At 43.1% G+C, this 23,579-nt stretch overlaps 1 protein-coding gene across 1 annotated transcript in view; it reads right to left on the bottom strand.

Moving 5' to 3' along the window:
* Positions 1–1,351: 1,351 nt before the first annotated feature.
* The window catches only part of Dync2li1 (dynein cytoplasmic 2 light intermediate chain 1), a 32,869-nt gene continuing 10,641 nt past the window's right edge, over positions 1,352–23,579 (bottom strand). The window contains exons 5-13 of the mRNA XM_075955202.1: positions 23,153–23,241; positions 18,742–18,928; positions 17,678–17,746; positions 17,054–17,131; positions 13,290–13,366; positions 12,902–12,972; positions 10,342–10,439; positions 9,874–9,966; positions 1,352–1,639 (exon numbers count right to left, since the gene is read on the bottom strand). Of these exons, the coding sequence (XP_075811317.1) occupies positions 1,577–1,639; positions 9,874–9,966; positions 10,342–10,439; positions 12,902–12,972; positions 13,290–13,366; positions 17,054–17,131; positions 17,678–17,746; positions 18,742–18,928; positions 23,153–23,241 (825 nt within the window). The 3' untranslated portion in view covers positions 1,352–1,576. The remainder of the gene's footprint in view (positions 1,640–9,873; positions 9,967–10,341; positions 10,440–12,901; positions 12,973–13,289; positions 13,367–17,053; positions 17,132–17,677; positions 17,747–18,741; positions 18,929–23,152; positions 23,242–23,579) is intronic.

Here is a 23,579-nt window from a genome sequence, read left to right as displayed (position 1 = left end):
CTATGGCATGTACACACACTATGGCATGTACACACACACTATGGCATGTATACACACACTATGGCATGTACACACACACTATGGCATGTACACACACACTATGACATGTACACACACACTATGACATGTACACACACACTATGGCATGTACACACACACACTATGGCATGTACACACACACCATGGCATGTACACATACTATGGCATGTACACACACTATGGCATGTACACACACACTATGACATGTACACACACACACTATGGCATGTACACACACTATGGCATGTACACACACACTATGGCATGTACACACACACTATGGCATGTACACACACACTATGGCATGTACACACACACTATGGCATGTACACACACACTATGGCATGTACACACACACTATGACATGTACACACACACACTATGGCATGTACACACACTATGGCATGTACACACACACTATGGCATGTATACACACACTATGGCATGTACACACACACTATGGCATGTACACACACACTATGACATGTACACACACACTATGACATGTACACACACACTATGGCATGTACACACACACACTATGGCATGTACACACACACCATGGCATGTACACATACTATGGCATGTACACACACTATGGCATGTACACACACACTATGACATGTACACACACACACTATGGCATGTACACACACTATGGCATGTACACACACACTATGGCATGTACACACACACTATGGCATGTACACACACACTATGGCATGTACACACACACTATGGCATGTACACACACACTATGGCATGTACACACACACTATGGCATGTACACACACACTATGGCATGTACACACACACTATGGCATGTACACACACACTATGACATGTACACACACACTATGACATGTATACACACACTATGACATGTATACACACACACTATGGCATGTACACACACACTATGACATGTATACACACACACTATGGCATGTACACACACTATGGCATGTACACACACACTATGGCATGCACACACACACTATGACATGTACACACACACTATGGCATGTACACACACTATGGCATGTACACACACACTATGGCATGCACACACACACTATGACATGTACACACACACTATGGCATGTACACACACTATGGCATGTACACACACACTATGGCATGCACACACACACTATGACATGCACACACACACTATGACATGTACACACACACTATGGCATGTACACACACTATGGCATGTATACACACACACCCTTGTTTCACATTTCTAAAAGACCAGAGCAGACACTTACACGTGTGTAACAAAATTTATACTTCTTAGACATTAAAAGTAGGTGATAGAAAATTTTTTTATTTAAAAAGAATTATATATAGTGAATATTTTCTCTCTAAAAGACTTCAGAACACTCACAAAGTTGTACCAGAACAAGAAACAGATTGATTTCCCCTCGTATATTATACATCTCAACTTTCTTCACATGTTGTCACACAAGGGAAGAAAATGATCTTACTTGAACTTGGGAAGGAAGACATAAACCACTATGGTGGACCAGGTTCAAGAGTCCAGCTCAATTTGTTTCCAGGTCTTGGAAGAACTTCTCTTGTACTGTTCCAGTTCCTAAAACAAAGATCTGCATTACTTTAAGGAAAAAACAAAACAACACGTAGTTTCAAGCAGGCACTTGCTATGATAACAGCACAGCCTTTCGTCTGTCATTCGCAAGGCTTCTTGCTAGTTACTGAGAGTGACTGTACTGAACATTCATTTTCTATAAGAGCCTCCAGAGTTCCGGACAGACTAAGCAGTGCTCAGAGACGAATTCAGTAAGGTTTCAGACAAAATTACCTACTAAACAGAATATACAAGTTACTTCCAATTAGCAAAACAAGGCATTCATACTTCAAGGATATAAAACTATTTGAAAGTGATGTTCAGTTCTTTCCAAAAGTTTGTTTGAAGCTAGCAAATTATCAATATTTGAGATTTAGATGTCCTTCCATACAGTGATTCTGCTCTTAGAAATGTCATCATGCAAGGGCTGGAGAGAGGCTCCGCTGCCAAGAGCACAGGCTGCTTTCCTAGAGGACTTGGGTTCGATTCCAAGCATTACATGGTGTCTCACACCCATCTGTAACTCTAGTTCCAGGGGATCCAATGCCCTCTTCTGATCTCTGCATACATGTAGTACAGACATACAAGTAGGTGAACAACCACACACATAAAATAATGATTTTTTTTTTTGGTTTTTTTTGGAGACAGGGTTTCTCTGTAGCTTTGGTACCTGTCCCGGAACTAGCTCTCGTAGACCAGGATGGCCTCGAACTCCCAGAGATCTGCCTGCCTCTGTCTCCTGAGTGCTGGGATTAAAGGCGTGCGCCACCACCGCCCGGCAAAATAATGATCTTAAAAGGATCAGTTTGTCATACTGACCTTGGTGTGGTAGCACAGTCTGTAAGGCCAGCACTGGAAAGGCTGAGACAGAAGGATCTTAAGTTTGAGGTCAGCCTGGGCTTCACAGTAAGACCCTAGGACTGGGGTGTAGCTCAGTGGTAGAGTGTTTGCCTAGCAATGGGTTTCACCCCATCATGGAAAAGACAAAATCATAGGGTTAGGTATGGTGGCAAATACCTTCATTTCTAGTACCTGGGAGGCAAAGGCAGCAGAAGTCAGACTGGCCTACATAGTGAATTCCAGGCCACACAGTGAGACCCTGGAAAACAAAACAAAACAAAACAAAACAAAACAAAACAAAACAAAACAAAAAACAAGCAAACAAACAACAACAAAAAATTTCTATAAAGTAAAAAGTTTTGTTTTTGTCTTTTAGTTTTTAGAGACAAGGTCTCATTATGCAGCTCTGACTGTCCTGGAATTTGCTCTGTAGACCAGGCTGACCTCAAATTCATAGAGATCCGCCTGCCTCTGCCTGCCCAGTGCTAGGATTAAAGGCGAGTGCCACTTCTTCCTTAAAACAGAAACTAACAGACTTGGGCTTTGGAGACAACTCAGTGGGTAAAAGAGCTTGTACTGCAAGCTTAAAATCTGAGTTCAAATCCCTAGTACCATGCCAAAAAAAGAAGGAGAGAAAGAAAGAAAGAAAGAAAGAGAGGGAGGGAGGGAGGGAGGGAGGGAGGTATAGAAAAATAGTGAAACAGGCAGGGTGTGAACAGACAGAGATGTTCCTGTGATGTCTGCACAGCTGGAAACAGCTGTCTGTAGAAGGGACTGATTAGGGACATGAGTGTGGTAGACACATGTGCCCCCTAAGAAGAGCAACAGTAGAAGGAAGTCAGGACTTCCATTGTCTCCTCCCTAGACCTCCACATCTTTAACATATGTTAATTTCACAGACAGGAGCCTTCACAGAGGATCACCTTGGGGCAGCTTCTGTGCTAGGTACGGTCTAAGCAACTGTACAAAGTCTATCATTATTCTGGATAAACAAAAATGGTTGCTCTGCAAGATAAGCTGAGCAGTGTCCACTGGCTGAGGTTATTAACGTTCACAACAGCTACAAACAAAATCAATTGTTGTGTTCATAAAAAGTACAGATTATCTTTCACAGTTATACTTCAAGCTATTAAAACTGAACTGCCGAAGAGTTTCAAAGCTGCATGTATACTTTAAAATGCTTTTCTAGTGATAACTGCAAATAAGTCTTCAGTTTGCTTTATGTCTGAATGACACTACCCACTTACCAGTTATTTTCCACTTAGGCTACTAAAGGTTAACTAATAAAAAGTAGGTAACTGGGTGTGGTGGCACTTACCCTTACTCCACAGGAGGCAAAGGGCTCTCCACGAGTTTGAGGTCAGCCTGGCCAACACAGTGAGTTCCAGGCCAGTCAGACTACACAGCTAGACCTTGTCTCAAAACAACAAAAAAGAGCCATAAAAATAAAGTGATATTGCAAGCTTTGTCTTTAACTGAAAACGGTCAATCATTTTTTATCAAGATCTAGGTGAGGACATTGCTTTGAAGGTCTTTGTTGGCTGTGGTATAGAATCTTTTTACAACAGATAAAGAATGGGGCTGGTCACCTGGCCGTGCCCAAAGCAAGATGAAGAGGCTGCCTCCCCGGCCCACCCCTACCTACCTTAACTCTCCTAAGAACCCTGAAGGCTCTGAAGACACACAGTCTATGGTTTTATGAAACGCTGCAATGGTATAATATGATATAAAAATATTACAATGGCATCTTCAGCAAAGAACAGTAACATCATTGTTCTCTAACCATGAGATCAGTGTGTCAGTGTGCTTAGTTAAATTATAGCCCTAGGAGCAAGCGGATTGTTTTAAACTAGGTAGCTATGGCTAAGCAAGAGGACTTTCAAAGTGAAAGCAATTATTTACCTAAACCTCCCATCCTCTGCCCTGGACTCCTTTTTTTAAAGACACAGTCTTGCTATGTTGCCCTGGCTAGCCTATAACTCCTATGCAGACCTCAGCCTCCCCAGTGCTGGAATTAGAGTCATGCATCTGGCTTTTTGGAACTCATTCTCTTTGGATGGATACCTTGCTTATCCTAGATATAGTTGGGGAGGGCCCTGGTCCTTCCTTGGAGCAATGTGCCTTACCCTCTCTGAGGAGTGGATGGGGAGTGGGGTGGGAGGGTGTGGAGGGAATGGGAGGAGGGAAGGGAGTGGGAACTGGGATTGGTATGTAAAATGAAAAAAGATAGTTTGTTTTAAAAAAAAAATAAAAAATTACTGGAAATTAAAAAATAAAAAAATAAAGTCATGCATCACCACGACCACATTCCCCTTTTAGACTCTTTTAACAACAATATTGAAAAGAGGTAGACAGACGGAGCAAACACTTTTCATATTCAGATTCCCTAAAATCAGGAGTGACTTAAAGCTCGAGGACTTAATGTGAGATCTGACAGACAGAGAGACCTTTGAGCAATAAGAGAAAAGAGTGCTAACGAGGAAAGACCCCATCTGCAGGAATGCTATGGCCCCAACCTCTGGTCAGTATGGCTGGCTTCACAGGTTACAGGACTTGCCTGTGTCAGAAAGGACTACGATCCAGACAGACCTGAAGGCCAAGCTATGCTGTCATAAGACACCATGACCACAGAAAGTTGGGACGAGAAGGGTTTATTTCAACTCACATATACACCTGCATATGTATATCCATACTACAGTCCGTCACTGAGGGAAGTCAGGGCAGGAACTCAAGCAGGGCAGGAGCTGATGCAAAGGCCATGGAGGAGTGCTGCTTACTGGCTTGCTACCCATAGTTTGCTCAGTCTGCTTTCTTGTTGCACCCAAGACAACTAGCACAGAAGTGGCACTGCCCAAAATGGGCAGGGCCCTCCCCAAACAATCACTAATCAAGAAAATGCCCTACAGGCCTGCCTACAACCTGAATTTACAAAGGCATTTTTTTCTATTGTGGTTCTCTCCCTCCCTCTCTCCCTCCTTCTCTCTCTCTCTCTCTCTCTCTCTCTCTCTCTCTCTCTCTCTCTCTCTCTCTCTCTCTCTCTGATGATTAGCATGTGTGAAACTGTCATAAGACCAGCTAGCACACTAGCATATTCAGGCATTTCCTCTAGGGAGGTGAGTTGTAGGACTGTCCACTCAAGGCCAGTCTGAGCTACCGAATGAGACTGTAAAAAAATTGTTTTGAATAGCAATCATAAAAGAAGTATTTTATCACAGAGCCTTCTGATGAAGCATTGTGAGATGTGGTGGTGAAATTGTGGTGGGGTGATAAAGATGTGGTGATGAGGATGTGGTGATGAGGATGTGGTGGTGATGAGGATGTGGTGGTGATGAGGATGTGGTGATGAGGATGTGGTGATGAGGATGTGGTGATGAGGATGTGGTGGTGAGGATGTGGTGATGAGGATGTGGTGATGAGGATGTGGTGATGAGGATGTGGTGGTGAGGATGTGGTGATGAGGATGTGGTGATGAGGATGTGGTGGTGATAAGGATGTGGTGATGAGGATGTGGTGATGAGGATGTGGTGATGAGGATGTGGTGGTGAGGATGTGGTGGGTGATGAGGATGTGGTGGGTGATGAGGATGTGGTGGTGATGAGGATGTGGTGGTGATGAGGATGTGGTGGTGAGGATGTGGTGATGAGGATGTGGTGATGAGGATGTGGTGGTGAGGATGTGGTGGGTGATGAGGATGTGGTGGTGATGAGGATGTGGTGGGTGATGAGGATGTGGTGATGAGGATGTGGTGGTGAGGATGTGGTGATGAGGATGTGGTGATGAGGATGTGGTGATGAGGATGTGGTGATGAGGATGTGGTGGTGATGAGGATGTGGTGGTGATGAGGATGTGGTGATGAGGATGTGGTGATGAGGATGTGGTGATGAGGATGTGGTGATGAGGATGTGGTGGGTGATGAGGATGTGGTGGTGAGGATGTGGTGATGAGGATGTGGTGATGAGGATGTGGTGGGTGATGAGGATGTGGTGATGAGGATGTGGTGGGTGATGAGGATGTGGTGGTGAGGATGTGGTGATGAGGATGTGGTGATGAGGATGTGGTGGGTGATGAGGATGTGGTGATGAGGATGTGGTGGTGAGGATGTGGTGATGAGGATGTGGTGGCGGGGTACCCATCAATTCACTGGGACTATTTATAAGGGAGGCGATTCCTCAATGGCAGTTGTGTGTTTTTGGTGGACCAGAATGGAAGTCATGAGCATGCTTCTCCATCCTAAAAGTGCTCTGCTCCAATTTCACTGTAAATGCTTCATGTCAGGAGCCAATTTCCTCCTAAAATCATTGCAGGAACCATCACCCTGGGGAGTCTGCACAGAACCCCACACCCCTAATTGTGTTAGGAATTGTTCTATTGACAGAGCCTACCCCACACCCAAATTGGCTGTTAATGAGAGCTATCTGTTAGCAGAACCCACCCCACATTCCAAACTAGAGAACTAGGTGTGTCATCTCCTAGTGGTGACTTCTTGGCCTACAGTGACCTGACCGAAGGTAACCTCCTGCCTACGTGACCAACTCGGACCATGTGACCAACCTGAACCTCGCAGCAGGAGCCCAGGCCCCTGTGCCCATCCCCCAACTCTTTACTCTATATAAGTTGTACCCCGTCTCTAATAAACTGAGGCTTTGACAAGAAACCCCGCTTAGCCTCCTACCTCTTTCCTAGCCCCTATCTTACAGGTAGTGCCTCTCCGGGACCCTGGAATAACTGACTGCCGGGTGGGTTACAACCCCTAGACTGAGTGACCCACCCAAAGGCAATCAACAGCTTCAAGGCACTGAATGCCACTTTCTGCTCCAAACTAATGTAATCTGGGTGCTAACAAAGGGTGTTGGGGGTAGAAAAGGAGCCAAGAGAAGATCAAGTCCCATCTCTTGTAGGTGCAGAGCTAGCTCTCCACTCAAAGGCAACAGCACTATGACTTAATGATGCAGGATATCACCTGTCTTCCTAGAAGAGCCAGCCTGAGCCAGTGCTGGGTCAGAGGGATGTCAGTCACAATCAGTCCACCCTGCTGTAAGAGCTGCAGGTTGCTTTTAGCAGTGATGTGCCGGATAAAATTGTGGAAAATCCTAAGCTCAGATTTAAGTCAGAAGCAGCCGAGCTCTTCTTTTAAATGAATTCAGTGCCAACTCAGATCTGAGGACTGCAATGGTATTTTCAAGGGAAAGTTGCTACCCAGCAATCAACAATCATTAAAGAATAAAAGACAATATGAAGACAGAAATATAGACAACTAGTTAAATTTTCACCAAAACCTCATACCTTTATATTCTCTATGTCTATCATTTTTCTATCTGTCAATCAGTCTATCTTGTATCTATGTATCTTTCTCCCTACCTACTTACCCATGGTCTATTTTTATAAAATATGTTGTCCTTTTGCAGATACAGCATCCAGAATGAAAAGGCAACCATGGGGAAGTCTCAGGAATGTCCTTGTCAGAATCCAATGACTTCCATTCTTTCTTTCTTTCTGTCTATCTATCTATCTATCTATCTATCTATCTATCTATCTATCTATCTATCCATCCATCCATCCATCCATCCATCCATCCATCCATCCATCCATCCATCCATGTATCTATCTAGTCTCACTTCATGGCTCAGGCTGGTCTCAAACTTGCAAGCCTCCCGCTGAGAGTGTGGGATGAACTTTTGTTTTAAGAGGTTCCAGTAAATCTGGCAGTGATTAACTTGGCCATTAAAAAAATGCAGGTGTATATGTGAATGTTTAGAGAGTGTTAAGAATCTCCTAAATTAATTTTGAGAGCATTACCACTTTGTATATCAGCACACAGTTGGAAACAACTTAAGCTTCTGAAATTCCTTCATGGAAAACATGAAACAAATATTCAAATTCAATTTTTGTCTGTTTGTTTTGTTTTTGGGACAGGTCTCACACTGTGTAGCTTTGGCTGTCTAGGAATTCACTATGTAGACCAGGCTGGCCTTCAACTCACACAGATCCATCTGCCTCTGCTGCCCAGCTTTAATAGGAGAAAAAAGGATCTCAGAATGTCAAACTTTAGAATCAGCGACCAATAATCAAGCATCAAATGGTAATCGTTATGGTACCTTTATAACAAAAGCACAAATTAGATGAAGAGCCAACATGTGCAGTCTGAGATTAATGTAGTTTATCTACCAGAACAACACAAATTAAACTGGCTTTTAGGCAAAATGGAGATAATATATTTTTTGTGTCATCAGAGATTCTAGCCATTCCGACGTGCTAACCGAATACAAGAGTGAAGAGAAAGCTCTGCTCAGTGGGCTTTGCTTGTCTTCCACTGTCACTCACAGTGAACTCAGAAGACACACTCCAAAGTGTAAATTCAGCGTTCAGAATATGTCAGTGCATTACTAACGCCTGTGCATGTGACCTTAGCAAAGCAGTCACGATGCAGCAGAAACAGATAATGACAGTTAATAATCGACTCAGACGCTAATTAGGAAATGACCTCAAGTAATCTCTCCAGCCAAGGTTCATGTACAATAAGGGTTACATCAGTGCATTTGATTGTCTCGACCTCATGTTTAACACTTTGCTATAGCTACGAAACCATTTAAATATTCATAGCATATTTTCAAGCTGTCTGGAATATGTTTAAATAAAACATTTGCTTACTTAATTTTGGGACCTCAGAGTAAAGGGTGAGCACTAGGAAAAATGCCCTGCTCACCAGTTCCAGTAGGCAGGTGTCTCCAAATAACCCTTCCAACAGCGACTGCCCAAGTCACAAAGTTCTGCAAACCCGCCCAGATAGGGTCATGCTTCCAGTATGCAGAGTGTGCTATACAAACGTGTCCGCATCCAAGGACGAATACCGTGACACCTCATTTTATCACTGTGAAAGTAGATCTGGCAAAAATGTGCCATGGTGAATTCACCAACGCTTACACTCTTACTTAACATTTGCATACAGAAATGGGGCTACCCTGGCATGTCCACTTCTAGGCACTTCCTGCAGACATCCTAGAGTCTGTCAGGTCTGCCCGTGCACCTTGGCCTGAATGGGTAGAGTCCTTAACTGGACAAAGTGATTCTCCCAGGGCAAGGAAAGTAAACTACGTCTGACAACAGAATAGAAAACAAAGACTTGCAAAGACTCTCACAAATAAGAGTACCGTAAGAGCGTCTGACCAGCAGCAGCATGGGAGCCATACCTATCTTAACATCAAGAAAACTGGGAAATTAGAAAAGGGCTTGTAAGCATTTACATCATCTCTGGGTGCTGGAATGGCAGGTTTCTTTTATGGCATATCAGAGTTTTTCTACAGAGATGTAATACTTAATTCTGAAAGTAAGAAAAAGTTAGGGAAATGTATGAATTTCTCAATGTATGCCATATTTTGGTGAAATTGAGTTTTGAAAAATACCTGATCCTTCTGAACTCTCATTTCATCAACTTCACTTTCCGCATACTGTGGATCCCGGGCAGGGTCCTGGATTGCCTTCAGTGTGCTGATATTCTGAAATTGGAATTCTGCAAGTCATCTCATGCCCATACTGCAACGACCACCCTCTGTCTCAGGGCCCAAGCTCTGCCAGCCTGGCACTGTGAGCATTTCTGTTTTCTTCAGACTCTTGGAGATCCACCTCGGACATGCGTGTCGTCCCTCCCCCGTCAGATGTCTCCCCCCTCTAACAGGCAGAGAGCTTAGTCTGAAGGAGGACAGAGGCCGCGTCTTACTTGGCTTTTAACCTTCATGGTGCTTTGTTTACAACAGTCTCAACAAACATTTCCTGCTTAGGAACACGAGAAATAGAAACAGCTATCATGGTAGAACCCTGGCGGCACTTCTGTCACAGCTGACTGGAGCTTTCCAGCAAAGGGGAATACACACCTTTGGGGGGAAGAGCTTTTCATACACCTTTTTCCACAGCTCCATTGGTGAGTGGGCCTGAAGCTTTCCAATGTCACTATCGGGAACAGGAGGGGACCCTAAAATTGAAAGTTTTACCCCAAATGACTACAGAGGTTAAATTATAGTAAACTATTAATAAAGCAGATGTTATTTACTAAAGTACAAATCTTAGGTCACTCATTTTCCATCTTCACATTACAGACACCGATGTAGGATTCCCTTCTGTATGCTGTGAATACCACTGGTTAATAAATAACTGCTTTGGACCTATAGCAGGGCAGAACTTAGCTAGGCAGGGAAAACTAAACTGAATGCTGAAAGACGGAAGGCAGAGTGAGGGAAAGCCATGGAGCTGCTGCCAGAGACAGACATGTTGAAACCTTGCCCGTAGGCCACGAACCTCGTGATAATGGGTTAATTTTAGATGTAAGAGCTAGCTAGCAATGTGTTTAAGTAACTGGCCAAGCAGTGATTTAATTAGTACAGTTTCTGTGTGGTTATTTCGGGAGTCTGGGTGGCCAATAAATAAACAAGCAGAGGGCAGCCAGGAACACACTAGCAGCCTCTTACTACAGACACCATTAAAATTATGCCTGCCTAGGCTAATGTGCTGGCAGAGGCAGTAGGAGGTAACGGTGAGCTCTAGTTCTCATTTTCCACGTCCTGCACCGGTTAGTCCTGGATCTTGATGTTTACACTGAAACACGCATGTGCTTGTGTTGCAGCAGTACCAACTGCTTTATGTAAAGCTGATCACAGCACAGAGGTTCATTACTAGTTGATAGTGAACTGCCATTAAGCACAGCTATATTTTATAGCCTTAGGAAACAGTATCAACTAGAACTGTGGGCAGCAGATACACTAAAAACCCACTAAAGTACGTGGAATTCAAGGAAATACAGACTAACAGACTCTTCTACATGTGTGTAAATGCAGAGTGCTGGAAAGATGTGAGATAAACTTCCTACACACACTTACAGAAGATTCAGCCTCTTCTAGTACTGGAATTGTACCAAGGACCCCATCCATTTTAGGTGCTCCATCACTGAGTGCTAAAATGGTGCTAGCCCTACCATTTTAGTGAGGAAATATATTTATATCTTGAATATTTAAATTACTTTAAAAAATTAAAAAAATTCAGTCACTTTCTGGCAATTTTAAATCTATAACCAGAGACTTTCTTTCTAACATCTTTATTGTTCCCCAAATGTTCAACTATTGATCTTCAAGGGCTTCCTGACCATCTTCGTGATAAGATGATGACATTGATACTAGGAACTGAACTTGGGTCCTTTGGAAGAGTGGCAAGTAGTCTTAATTGCTAAGCCATATCTCAGCCCCAGATCTGTGATTTTTAAATTCAATAGTTAGCAGCCGGGCGGTGGTGGCGCACGCCTTTAATCCCAGCACTCGGGAGGCAGAGGCAGGCGGATCTCTGTGAGTTTGAGGCCAGCCTGGACTACAAGAGCTCGTTCCAGGACAGGAACCAAAAGCTACAGAGAAACCCTGTCTCGAAAAAAAAAAAAATTCAATAGTTAGCAAGGCTTTTCTGACAAGCTAGTCTTACAAACAGAAGAATTCCTTCAGCATTATCTATCAGTACATATTTCTCACAGACAGAAGAATCCCATCAACATTATCAGTATATAGTCTCACAAATGGGAAAATTCCATCAGCATTCTCTGTCAGTACACCATTCTCACAGACGGAATTCTGTCAGCACACAGATTCTCAGTGCTCCTGAAATGAAGCAGGCACCACTAAAAAAGATGCCAATCTGCCTCCACGGCCATCCATTCTTTGCTAAGGTCCGTACATCTGAAGCCATGTCACCTTAGCTCCTAGGTGTAGTAGAGGATAACACCAGCCTGATGTCATATGAAAAATCAAACCATACCCAAGGGTCTAAAGGGTCTAGGCCCCAAGAGTTTCACAAAGAAAACAGCTTTCTTGGTCAGATAAGGGGCTTGATAGCTAGACTATGGAATCGGTGAGAAAATACACCTCAACAGCAAGGCAAACTGCTTGCTCTTGTCCTTCCCTTAAATTTTAAAAGAGCGTCTTGCTATACAGTCCAATCTGAATGGCCTTGAGTTTAAAGCAGTCCCCCTGCCTCAGTCTCCAGAGTGCTAGGATTATAGGTGGGATATACCACCACACCCAACTGGAAAATTAAGGCATAGCCCACGGTTCTCGGTTTATCCTACCGCTTCAACACCACAGAGTTGGCCATTACTGGCAGAGTGCTCTGGAGTCCTCTGACTACCCTGTACTCCTTATTTCTTCTAAACCTCGGCACCAGAACTTAAAAGTGCATTTTTAGAGTAGAAGAGAGATCAGAAATCTGTCTCCCATGGAGTGCCACTCTTTCTGTCACAAATATGTCAATGTGTGCAAGCTACATCAATCTGGGTATACAAATAAATACACATGAAATAACTGCCAGAAAATGAAGCCAGTCGCTGGATACCAAGAAAACAGGAAGACAAAATCAATAAGTAATTTAAAAAGAATAAGCAATATTAATAAGTTCACCAACCTATTTGACATAAAGAGTCCAATCCTGCTGTGATAAACAGTGGTTTATTCTGATCCACACATATTGATTTGCTGTATGGCAAAGAAAAAGATTCTAATTTAGTTCACCAATCGAATATGCTGCTACACTCTGCTGTAAACACAGGGCCAAGTCTTATATAAGTCACTGATGAGAGTATTGACCCAAGTGGACCAGGGAACACTGACTGACAGACTCACACCGCTGTTCAAACCAAGGGAAAGAGCAAGGCAAAAAACACAGATGCTAAACTTCCAACTCCACTGAAAGTTAATAGAAGACAATAATAACAAAAGGAAAGCCAAAGAGATGGGAGGGAAGATGTAAAGAAATCAGAGAATGAGAATCATTTGGAAATATCTAATGGTACCTCTTATCAACACCAAATGCCAGCTGGTTGATAACGCCACGCATTTTCAGTAACAGAGCTTCTGATTTGCTGGTGAACTGCGCAACAAACAGGAGACCCAGTTATACTGTGTTCTGTGATCTCTGGAACAGGTAAAAATTGGTTCTGAACAAGCATGAATACTGAGAGAACTACAATTTCTTTGCCTCAAAACACATTTGGGAAGACAAAACAGGAAGTGAATAAAAAATCTTGATAAACCTGCCCCATTAGCCAGAGCTCCTGAGTGCACAATGCAGAAGGACTCCTGTGAGCACACTAATCATTTCACCTGCTCCAGTGGTCAGATTTGCACATTGTATTTGCCTGAAATGTGTGTGGTGTGACACCAACACTCCTGGTTAGACAGCATCAAAAGCAACTGTGCAGCTGCAGGCGACTGCCACCACCAAGGCAGTCGCGCGGCAGCTGCAGGCGGGACAGTCACCCTGAGCTCCCTGAAGTGATTGTTTAGCTTCTCTTTTGAATTGCCTGCAGAGCCTGAGAGAAGAATTACTGAATACTCTTATGGGTGAACTATAAGAGGATCAAACCAGAGCCTCTCGGGAGAGCACAGGGATGTGGCTTCTGTCGATAACTAGGTTCTGACACTGTATGGAACCAGGAGGCATGGCTACTCCAACAGTGAAGTCAGGGATGGCCTTCTAAAGACCATGCCATTCAGAGGCAAAGGGAACAGCTGAGATGTACAAAGTGACAGGGGTGGGGGCCTTAAACTAGAATGAAATATATTGACAGAGCAAAGATATAAACTTTGGTTCCCATGACAGATCCACAAGATCACGTTAATTCTGGCACAAGAAAAGGCTCACAGGGAAAGTAGTCAAGAGGGGCACTGGGGTACAAAGATCAGATACAGTCATTTAAATCAAGGGATTAGAGCAACGATAATGCTTATCATATGATATTTAAAAATAGGAAAATTTTAATAAAATATGATTGTTTTGCTTAATTTTACTATATAATTATATACTTATTACAATATATTAATATATTGTTATTGACTTAGACTGTGTAATTTTTTAATACCTTATTCGTATGTGAATATAACCACAAATATGTTTCACAGGATGTAGGGGTGGGAGAACATTAGGAACTTTCTCACCAACCCCTCCAATGCTACCTCTCACCCACCCCCATGGCTGTGGACCTCCTCTCTAATCTGCTCAGTACTGGGGACGACCTCACCCTCACGCAGAGCTACTCGTCCCATCTTCAGATAATGATCATGCAAGAACGTTCCTTTCTATTGATTAGTACTAAGGTATTAGTATTAGAACGTTCCTTTCTATTGATTAGTACTAAGGTATTAGTATTAGAACGTTCCTTTCTATTGATTAGTACTAAGGCATTAGTGTTAGAACGATCCTCTCTATTGATTATTTTAAAAACTGTAAAAACATTTTCCAAATCATCGTGTCAACTGACATACAGGCAGACAGAGCTCAGGCTAAAAAGGTAGCAAGAACACATAATGAAATGTATTTGGAAAGCTCTAAATGCATATAAATTGAAAATATAGAGAATATGTTTTCAGCCATGAAAACGAAGGGCTCGGCCATGCTGCCTCTGCATTTCTCTGAGTGCTTTAATCCAGAGGAAGGGAGGCCATTAAATATTTATTCAAATACTAAGGTAGCTTCGTTTTTGTTGTTTGAAACAAAGTCTCATTATATAGGCCTGCAAAAGGTAGTATTATTTTAAATCCTAAAATTAATCATTTCCTTCCTTTCTTTCTTCCTTCTTTCCTTTCTTTCTTTCTTTCTCTTTCTTTCTTTCTTTCTTTCTTTCTTTCTTTCTTTCTTTCTTTCTTTCTTTTGTTTCATTTTTTCTGATACAGGGTTTCTTTGTGTAACCCTGCCTGTCCTGGAACTCACTCTGTAGACCAGGCTTGCCTCAAACTCACAGAGATCTGCCTGCCTCTGACTAAGTATCACCACCTGACCATTTTTTAAAAAAAATAATTTATTTATATTTAGTGCATAGGTGTTTTGCCTGCATGTATACCTGTATAAGCGTGTCAGATCCCCTAGAATTGGAGCTATAGACAGTTGTGAGCTGCCATGTAGGTACTGAGAACTGAACTTACGTACTTTGGAAGAGCAGCCAGTGCTCTTAACTACTGAGCTATCTCTCCAACCCTACCTTTCAATTGTACATTTTAAGTTTGCCTAGCAAAAGTAGTTCGGAAATTAAGGTAGTATTTTTTTTTAGCAAAACGATTTTATATTTTATCTTTTATATAAATGATAACCAGCAAAATCTAGCCCTACTAGAGAAGATAATTATAACTCTCAACTTTCAGTTTGGTTTGTCTTACTATGTAGCTCAGGCTGGCTTGCACTTAGGTGCCTCCTAACTCAGCCTCCTGAGTGTGTCCAGCTGTCACAACCATTTGCTAACTAGCTCCATGTTTCAGGCCATATACTGAGCCCTCCACATCCCTTCTGCTGCTCCTCATAAGAACCTTATGAAGGGGTTGGAGAGATGGCTCAGAGGTTAAGAGCACTGGCTGCTCTTCCAAAGGTCCTAAGTTCAAACTCACAGCAACCATATAGTGGCTCACAACCATCTGTAGTGAGATCTGGTGCCCTCTTCTGGCCTGCAGGCATACATGCAGGCAGAACACTGTATACATAATAAATAAATAAATCTTAAAAAAAAGAACCTTATGAAGAAGGCACCATTTCCATCCCCTTTCACCTGAGAAGACGGGGAAGCTTAAGTGACCTGCTGGAATCACGTGGCAATAAGTGGTCACACTGACATGGAGTTGAGGCAGCATGGCTTCAAAATTCATGATTTTGGTTTGGTTTTCTTTTGTTTCTTTTTCTTTTCTTCTTTTTAAATATATCTTTTCTTTTCTTTTTTGAGACACGGTTTCTCTGTAGCATCCTCACTGTCCTGGAACTCACTCTATAGACCAGGTTGACCTTGAACTCAAAGAGATCCACCTGCCTCTGCCTCCCAAGTACTGTGATTAAAGGCATATCTCTCCTCCACCTGACCCAAAATTCATGATTTTAACCTCCACAACATCATTTCTTTTATATAAAAACATCATCTTATTAAAGTTTTTCCATTTCCTTTTGAGGGAATATAGATTCTAATTCTTTTTTTTTTTTTTTTTTTTTTGGTTTTTTGAGACAGGGTTTCTCTGTAGCTTTGGTGCCTGTCCCGGAACTAGCTCTTGTAGACCAGGCTGGCCTAGAACTCTCAGAGATCCGCCTGCCTCTGCCTCCCGAGTGCTGGGATTAAAGGCCTGCGCCGCCACCGCCCGGCATTTTTGTATTTATTTATTTATTTATTTATTTATTTATTTATTTATTTATTTATTTAGTATGCAATATTCTGTCTGTGTGTATGCCTGCTGGCCAGAAGAGGGCACCAGACCCCATTACAGATGGTTGTGAACTCAGGACCTTTGGTAGAACAGGCAATGCTCTTAACCTCTGAGCTATCTCTCCAGCCCTAGATTCTAATTCTTAAGAGGAAAAAATGAAAATGAGCAAAAACAGCAATCTACCTCTGTAAGCTTGCCTAGCCTTATAGATAGATACAAGCGATGTGGGGAGGAGAAGCCACAAGCAGAGTGTGCTCTGTGGACACCCTGCCTAACAGTCTGCAGGACCGGGGCTTTGGCAGTGGGAAGGAAAGAGGACAAAGGTGCATCTGTTATCACGTCTGTGAGCCTAGCTCCTCCTCTGCACAGGGGAAGGACTGACCATCAGCGAGGCTCCGTAATAATGCGCAACAAACCGGAGTGTCTTGCAAATCACCTTTCTCTTCTCAGGATCAAAATCCTGTAGGAAAAAAATGATTAAAAGGGAAAATAAGCCGAGAGATCTCCACAGCTCACTCGGGGAGAAACACATTATTATCTTTAAGCCCCCACCCTGAGGAGTTGGGCTAGGTCACCTCCGCATCCATGTCTACAGAGACTGAACAAGGCTGAAGCATCCTACTGCCACAGCTATCAGATCTGTTTAAACGCTTGGCTTAAGAGAATCCAGATATAAGCCTGCATTTTATCCTGCGGAATACCCTAAGGATTCTCTGACAAGCCAAGATAAGAAGAAACTAATTTCCTACTTTCTTCAATTTAAAGTTGGGAAGTAAATCTTATCCCTCAGCGGTTAAAGATTTGTTTTCCAAGTCTTCAGCCTCGTCCCTGTTCTAACCATTGTACTTACTTCTTTGGCTTACTGGACCTTACTTTCTAAACTCCTTAAGACAGGTGTCTCTGAGCCTGTCCCTTCCAGTTATTGTTCTTATTCATCATTTTGATTTCTCCCCCACAAAGCATAGCCACTCATGCCCAACGAACAGCTAGAAATGGGAGTACTTACCTGAAAAATATCATATTTACTTCCAATTATGACCAGGGGTATTGGAAACGGGTCAATTAATTCACGATCCTGTTAATAAATATACTTTGTTGATTATAGCTGTTTATTGCTATGCCCTCAGGATTTTATATTTACTTATTTTTTAATAAGTTTTGGTCTCTTCATGGACCGTATTTGCTGTCCTAGAGTCTGACACTTCACCTCATGCTGCATTTTAAGTGTAAGCTAGAGACCGCAGTTCCCTAGACACCGCGGTAATCATTCGTTTCCTTGTGCTGCTGGCCTAGCACTTCTCTGTATAACCTTGGCTGTCCTGGAGCTCGCTCTGTAGACCAGGCTGACCTGGAACTCATGGAGATCCACCTACTTCTGCCTCCCTGAGCGCTGGGATCAAGGGCGTGCACCACCACCTCCCGGCTACTGCTCTGTCTCCTCTCACTGTAAACCGTCTATATGGAGTTTCTCGCTTATGTTCATTGTTTGCCGTTTGGCTTGTTTTGATCTGATTGTACGTCAGACGCATGCACACAATGGACACCAGGAAATGCTTCTCTTAGTTTTCTAAATGATGACATTGCAGACTGTATTAAATAGCTTTGCTGCATCACAGCAACTTTATAATTAAATAGTTTTAGATGGTGAGAGGAGCATCATGCCATGTGACGGACACTGAGTGTCTGTAAAACACATGCTGCTGGGGAAGGCAGTGGGAACTCTGCTCCTGCTTCAACTGCAGCTTCAGCCAGTCTTTGCCAGCTCAATCTGCAGTCTCATCTATATTTTACAGAGATTATAAAATCAATATCAAAATTCTACTCTAAAACTCCATTTCTTTTGAGGGGTAAGGTATACCACAATAATCCCAGTGATATCTAACAAGAAGACATAGCCATCTTTTCTTTGTTTTGCTCTTACTGAGGTTTGATGAAATTGCTATAATTTTCCGGTGAGCAGGTTTGTCTACAACAAACAAATTTTAAGTCGTGCAGAAAACGACAGAAGCTGCGCTGTGATGCTGCCTCTGCTCTGTGGGCAGACACCAGAGGGAACCAACAGCAACTCACCGGATGGTCCTTCTGCGTGCCGCTCCACATCTTCTGCCTCACCTCAGAGGCTGCCTTGGAATTCATCTTCCCCAGCTTCAGTATCACTCTGTCTACATGACTTTTGGTGGCTTGCAACAGGTTTTCCATGGTGGGCCAAAGGTCATTAGGTTTGGAGAGATCCAAAACAAGAACAATAGAAAATGTCCTAAAAAGACAACAACAGCTTGAAAGAGCAGATTCCTGATCCTGGCTGTCGTGAGAAGGGGATATAATGAAATTTATGTGAGGTTGTGTAAGAAGGACCCAAAGCCAGACAATGCGCAGAGTGAGAGACCTTGGAACACTCAGCCCTAACTGGGTTGTTTCCACCAACTCCATATCCTCAAGGCTCAGGGAACTTTGGAGAAGAGGAGGCAGAAAGAATGTAAGAAGGGAAGGAGGAAACCAAGGAAACAAGGCCCTGTAATCAACATGGTCTACACACACAGGAACTCAGAGCCTGAGGTAGCACGCACAGGGCCTGCACAGGGCTGCACCAGATGAGATCCTAGAGCAGAAAGCAGAAGTACACACTTGCTCCCATCCCTAAATCACAATCTATCTCCAACTGATAACAGCTTTTAAATGAAAATTTTCTCTAAGAAAGTCTATGATGGGGGCTGGAGAGATGGCTCAGAGGTTAAGAGCACTAGCTGCTCTTCCAGAGGTCCTGAGTTCAATTCCCAACACCCACATGGTGGCTCACAATTACCTGTAATGAGATCCGGTGCCCTCTTCTGGCATGAGGCAGAGCACTGTATACATAATAAATAAATTTTAAAAAAACAAAAAAGAAAGTCTGTGATGGCTGTTCTTAGTAGTCAGTTTGACTACAACTGGGCTCAACTAAAACCCAAGTAGCTAGATATACTTGCGAGAGGTTTTTGTCTTAATTAAATCATTTGAAGTGGGAAGACCACTTTTGATCCAGATCTTTTGAGGGGGGAAGAGTCATCTTGAGCCTGGGCCACACCTGCCGGCAGCCTGTATAAAGGGCATGGAAGAAGGATGTTTGCTTCCTATTGCATGCTTGCTCCCCCTCTCGCTGGCAAGTCCATTCCTTCACCACCATTAGAGCTACTTCTTTGGGGGTTCCAGCGTATCCTCAAGACAAGCTGAGACATCCATCTTTGTGCACTGAACAACTACTGGATTCTTGGACCTTTCATTGTTTGACAGACATTGTTGGACTAGCTGGACCACAGCCTGTAAGCCATTTGAATAAATCACCTTTCTAGCTATATAGAGAGATTCACCCTATCAGTTCTGTCCCTCTAGAGAACCCTGACAGACAGCGTTTCACTGGGGAAACTAACTACTTTTAAGGTTAGACTACATACCCAGCCAGCAGAACACAAACAGAACACCATCTCTGGAGGTTCTTTGTCTTGTAATGTTGCCTCAGAGCTTTTTCCTCAATTATTTTTATCTCTTACATTATTTTTATTTTAATTTATTTCATATGTATATATATTCTCTCTTTTTACCCCAATTTGAATATATATTGTGGCTTCCAGTTTTGTGTTTTTATGGGATTCTTGAGTGGGTCTTTGTGTCTATATTTACTTCTTAAGCCTTTTCTTGGGTTTTTTCCTTCTGTTTGTTTGTGTTGTCCTATTCTGATGTGTTAGTTTTTGTCTTGTATTATATTTTATTATTATTCCTTCAAAACCTGTTTATTTTCTAATAAACAGAATGGGGTGGATCTGGATGGAAGGGAGGATGGGGAGGACATGAAAGGAGTGGAGGATGGGCAACCCTAATTAGGCTATACTATATGAGAAAAAAGTTTATTTCCAATAACAGGAAAGAATAAAACAAAACCTAATGGCACTGTACAGTTATCTACAGAAGACCAGGTCTCCACCTGGTGGCAGTCACTCTCTGTGACTCGAGGTGCTCTCTGTACCAAATGTCCTATGTACACATAGTCACTTTTATAGTTGTGCAGAAGGCTTTGTTGGTGAAGTGCTTACCAAGAAAGCCTGAGGCCTGGATGTTCTGATTCCCAGCCCGAAGACTGGACGTTCAGGTCTCCAGCCTGAGGCCTGGATGTTCTGATCCCCAGCCCGAGGACTGGACGCTCAAGTCCCCAGCCCAAGGACTGGACATTCAGGTCTCCAGCCAGAGGACTGGACGCTTGGGTCCCCAGCCCGAGGACTGGACGCTCAGGTCCCCAGAAGAGGACTGGACGCTCAGGTCCCCAGCCCGAGGACTGGACGTTCAGGTCTCCAGCCAGAGGACTGGACGCTCAGGTCCCCAGAACCCATGTGAAATTCTGTGCATAGGACATGCACCTGCAATCCCAGTGCCGGAGAGCAGAGACGGAGACTCCCTGGGGCTCACTGGCTAACCCCGCTACTGTCGATGAGCTCCAGGTTCAGCAAGAGACTGTCTCAAAAAAATGAAATAATGTGAAAAATGATTAAGAAGACACCCCATAGTGACCTTTGACTTCCATGTATAGGCACACACACACACACACGCACACAGTAAAAATAGTTATGCTTTTAATCCCAATACTTGGAAGGCAGAGTCAAGTGAGTTTGAAGCTAACTGGGCTATACTGCCAGACCCTGTTTCAAAATTCTAAAAGAGAATAAACTATATTTTACTAAAAGGAAGAAATCACTGGATGAGTTGAGTCAGTCTGACCAATATTCCGCGAGCTCTGGAAAAGCATTTGTCTGTAAAGAAGACACCAGCCCAAGGCTCTTCAGGCCTGAGTGGAACAAATGGTTGCCTGGCCCTGGAGTTTGGCTCAGTAACAGCAATGGTTTGGGTTAACTTCTGATGAGAAAGATCTTCACATTTAGTTTTTGTTCTTGGCTAAGATCTGCTGTGTAATCATCCTTCTGTATACTGTGAAGACGCGCTGCTCTCACTGGTTTAATCAAGAGCTAACTGGTCAACAGCTAGGCAGGAAGAGGTCGGGGGAGAGCCAGACTGAGACAACACTTGGAGAAGAAACGCGGAGTCACCAGCTAGACGCAGAGGAAACTGGATGTGCAGAAGATGACGCCAGGAGCCATGCCACGTGGCAGCAGGTAAATTAATAAATATGGGTTAATCTGAGTCGGGAGAGCTAGTTAATAACAAGCTGAAGCTATCCACTGAACATCTGTAATTAATAATAAGTCTCTGTGTGGTTATTTGGGAGTTGGCTTGTGGGACAGAAAAATTCTGCCTACAAAAATCAGTTCTTAGTAACACTGAAATAAAATTTCCACATCTGATATGGCGAATGTGTGGGAGTGTCTGTGGGTGTGCCGTTTACCCCTCAGTTTCAGTTCTTAAAAGCCAGTATCAAGAACAACAACAACAAAAGCTAGGCAGGGGGCTGGAGAGATGGCTCAGTGGTTATGAGCACTGCTCTTCCAGAGGACCCAGGTTAACTCCCAGTACCCACATGGCAGCCAACAACTGTCCATAACTCCAGGATCAGACATCCTCACACAGATACATGCAGGGAAAACACCAATGCACATTAAAAAAAAGAAAAAAAGAAAGGTGAAGTAGTGATGGTACACACCTTTAATCCCAGCACTCAGGAGGCAGAGGCAGGAGGATTTCTGGACTGGAGGCCAGCCTGGTCTACAGAGCAAGTTCTAGGACAGCCAGGGCTACAGAAAGACCCTGTCTCAAAAAAAAAAAAAGACAAAAACAAAACAAAATAATCAAATGGATGCCAGTAGAGAGATCTCTCCTCTCCAACACAGTAAAGCTTAGTTGGATGAGATTTATGCCCTGGCAAGGCTGAAGCATGCATGGCAGCCGTATATGGCGGTTCTGTTGAACTTGCTCATATTGGGTTTAATGGTCTAAGCTGATGAGGACGACTGATTAGGTCTCTTCCTCAAGAGGATACCGGGTTTCTCATTACAGATGGTTGTAAGCCACCATGTGGTTGCTGGGAACTGAACTCAAGGCCTCTGGAAGAGCAGCCAGTGCTCTTCACTGCCGAGTTATCTCTCAAGTACTTGGTTCAGTAATACTACTGCACACTAAACTCCATGGGAAACTGACAACAGCCAGACGAAGAAAAGCCCCAGAGCTGGGTTAACTCACACCAAGAGTGGAAAGAATCAAACTTTTCATATTTAGCTTCGAAAATGAATTCATCACCCAAATACTACTTGACAGTTTTCCTTGCCAGCAGGCCTGTAAAGTACATTGCAGGCAGGAAAGCACCTCACTCAGCCCCAGCCAGAACCCTGAGTCTTTCCAGACTTCTCAAGGAGCACTACAGTCTAAGATCATAGAAAGAAAGGGCGGCAACCTCCAGACAATAAAAACAAAACTGCCTCATGAAGACCCAGGAAAGCCTGGGCACACGTGCGGAACGCCTGTGGACATGTGTCCCACAGAACACCTGTGAACGTCCACTCACCTCAAGGTGTCACATGTGATTGGTATGCTTATTAGGTCCAATAAAGAGGTTCCTCCACCCAGTTCCCAAAAGTGGGCAATGTCTTTTGGCTGAAAGAAAATAGAGTTTAAATAATAATTAATTTTAAACTTTTGAGTGTCTTTTAGACATTATTAGCACCTACCAATAATAATTATAGATATAAAATATTCACCCTCAACTAACCCTTTCTTCTTACTTGAAACATTCATTTTCCTTCCTCTATTCCATATCTTGAAATGCATCAAATGCATTCCACAAACAAAGCTGAGCCACCAGGAATATGCTTTCTGCTCACTTTATAAACATTATTATCACATGAAATAGACATGTAAACAAATTGAAGTATTTATTTATTTTGTGTATATGAGTGCTCTATATGCATGGATTCCTTTATGCCAGAAGAAGG

This window comes from Microtus pennsylvanicus, chromosome 21 (genome assembly GCF_037038515.1).
Source record: "Microtus pennsylvanicus isolate mMicPen1 chromosome 21, mMicPen1.hap1, whole genome shotgun sequence".
NCBI lineage: Eukaryota > Metazoa > Chordata > Mammalia > Rodentia > Cricetidae > Microtus > Microtus pennsylvanicus.
Note: the sequence above shows the minus strand (reverse complement) of the source record. Positions and strands in the feature narration are given on the sequence as shown.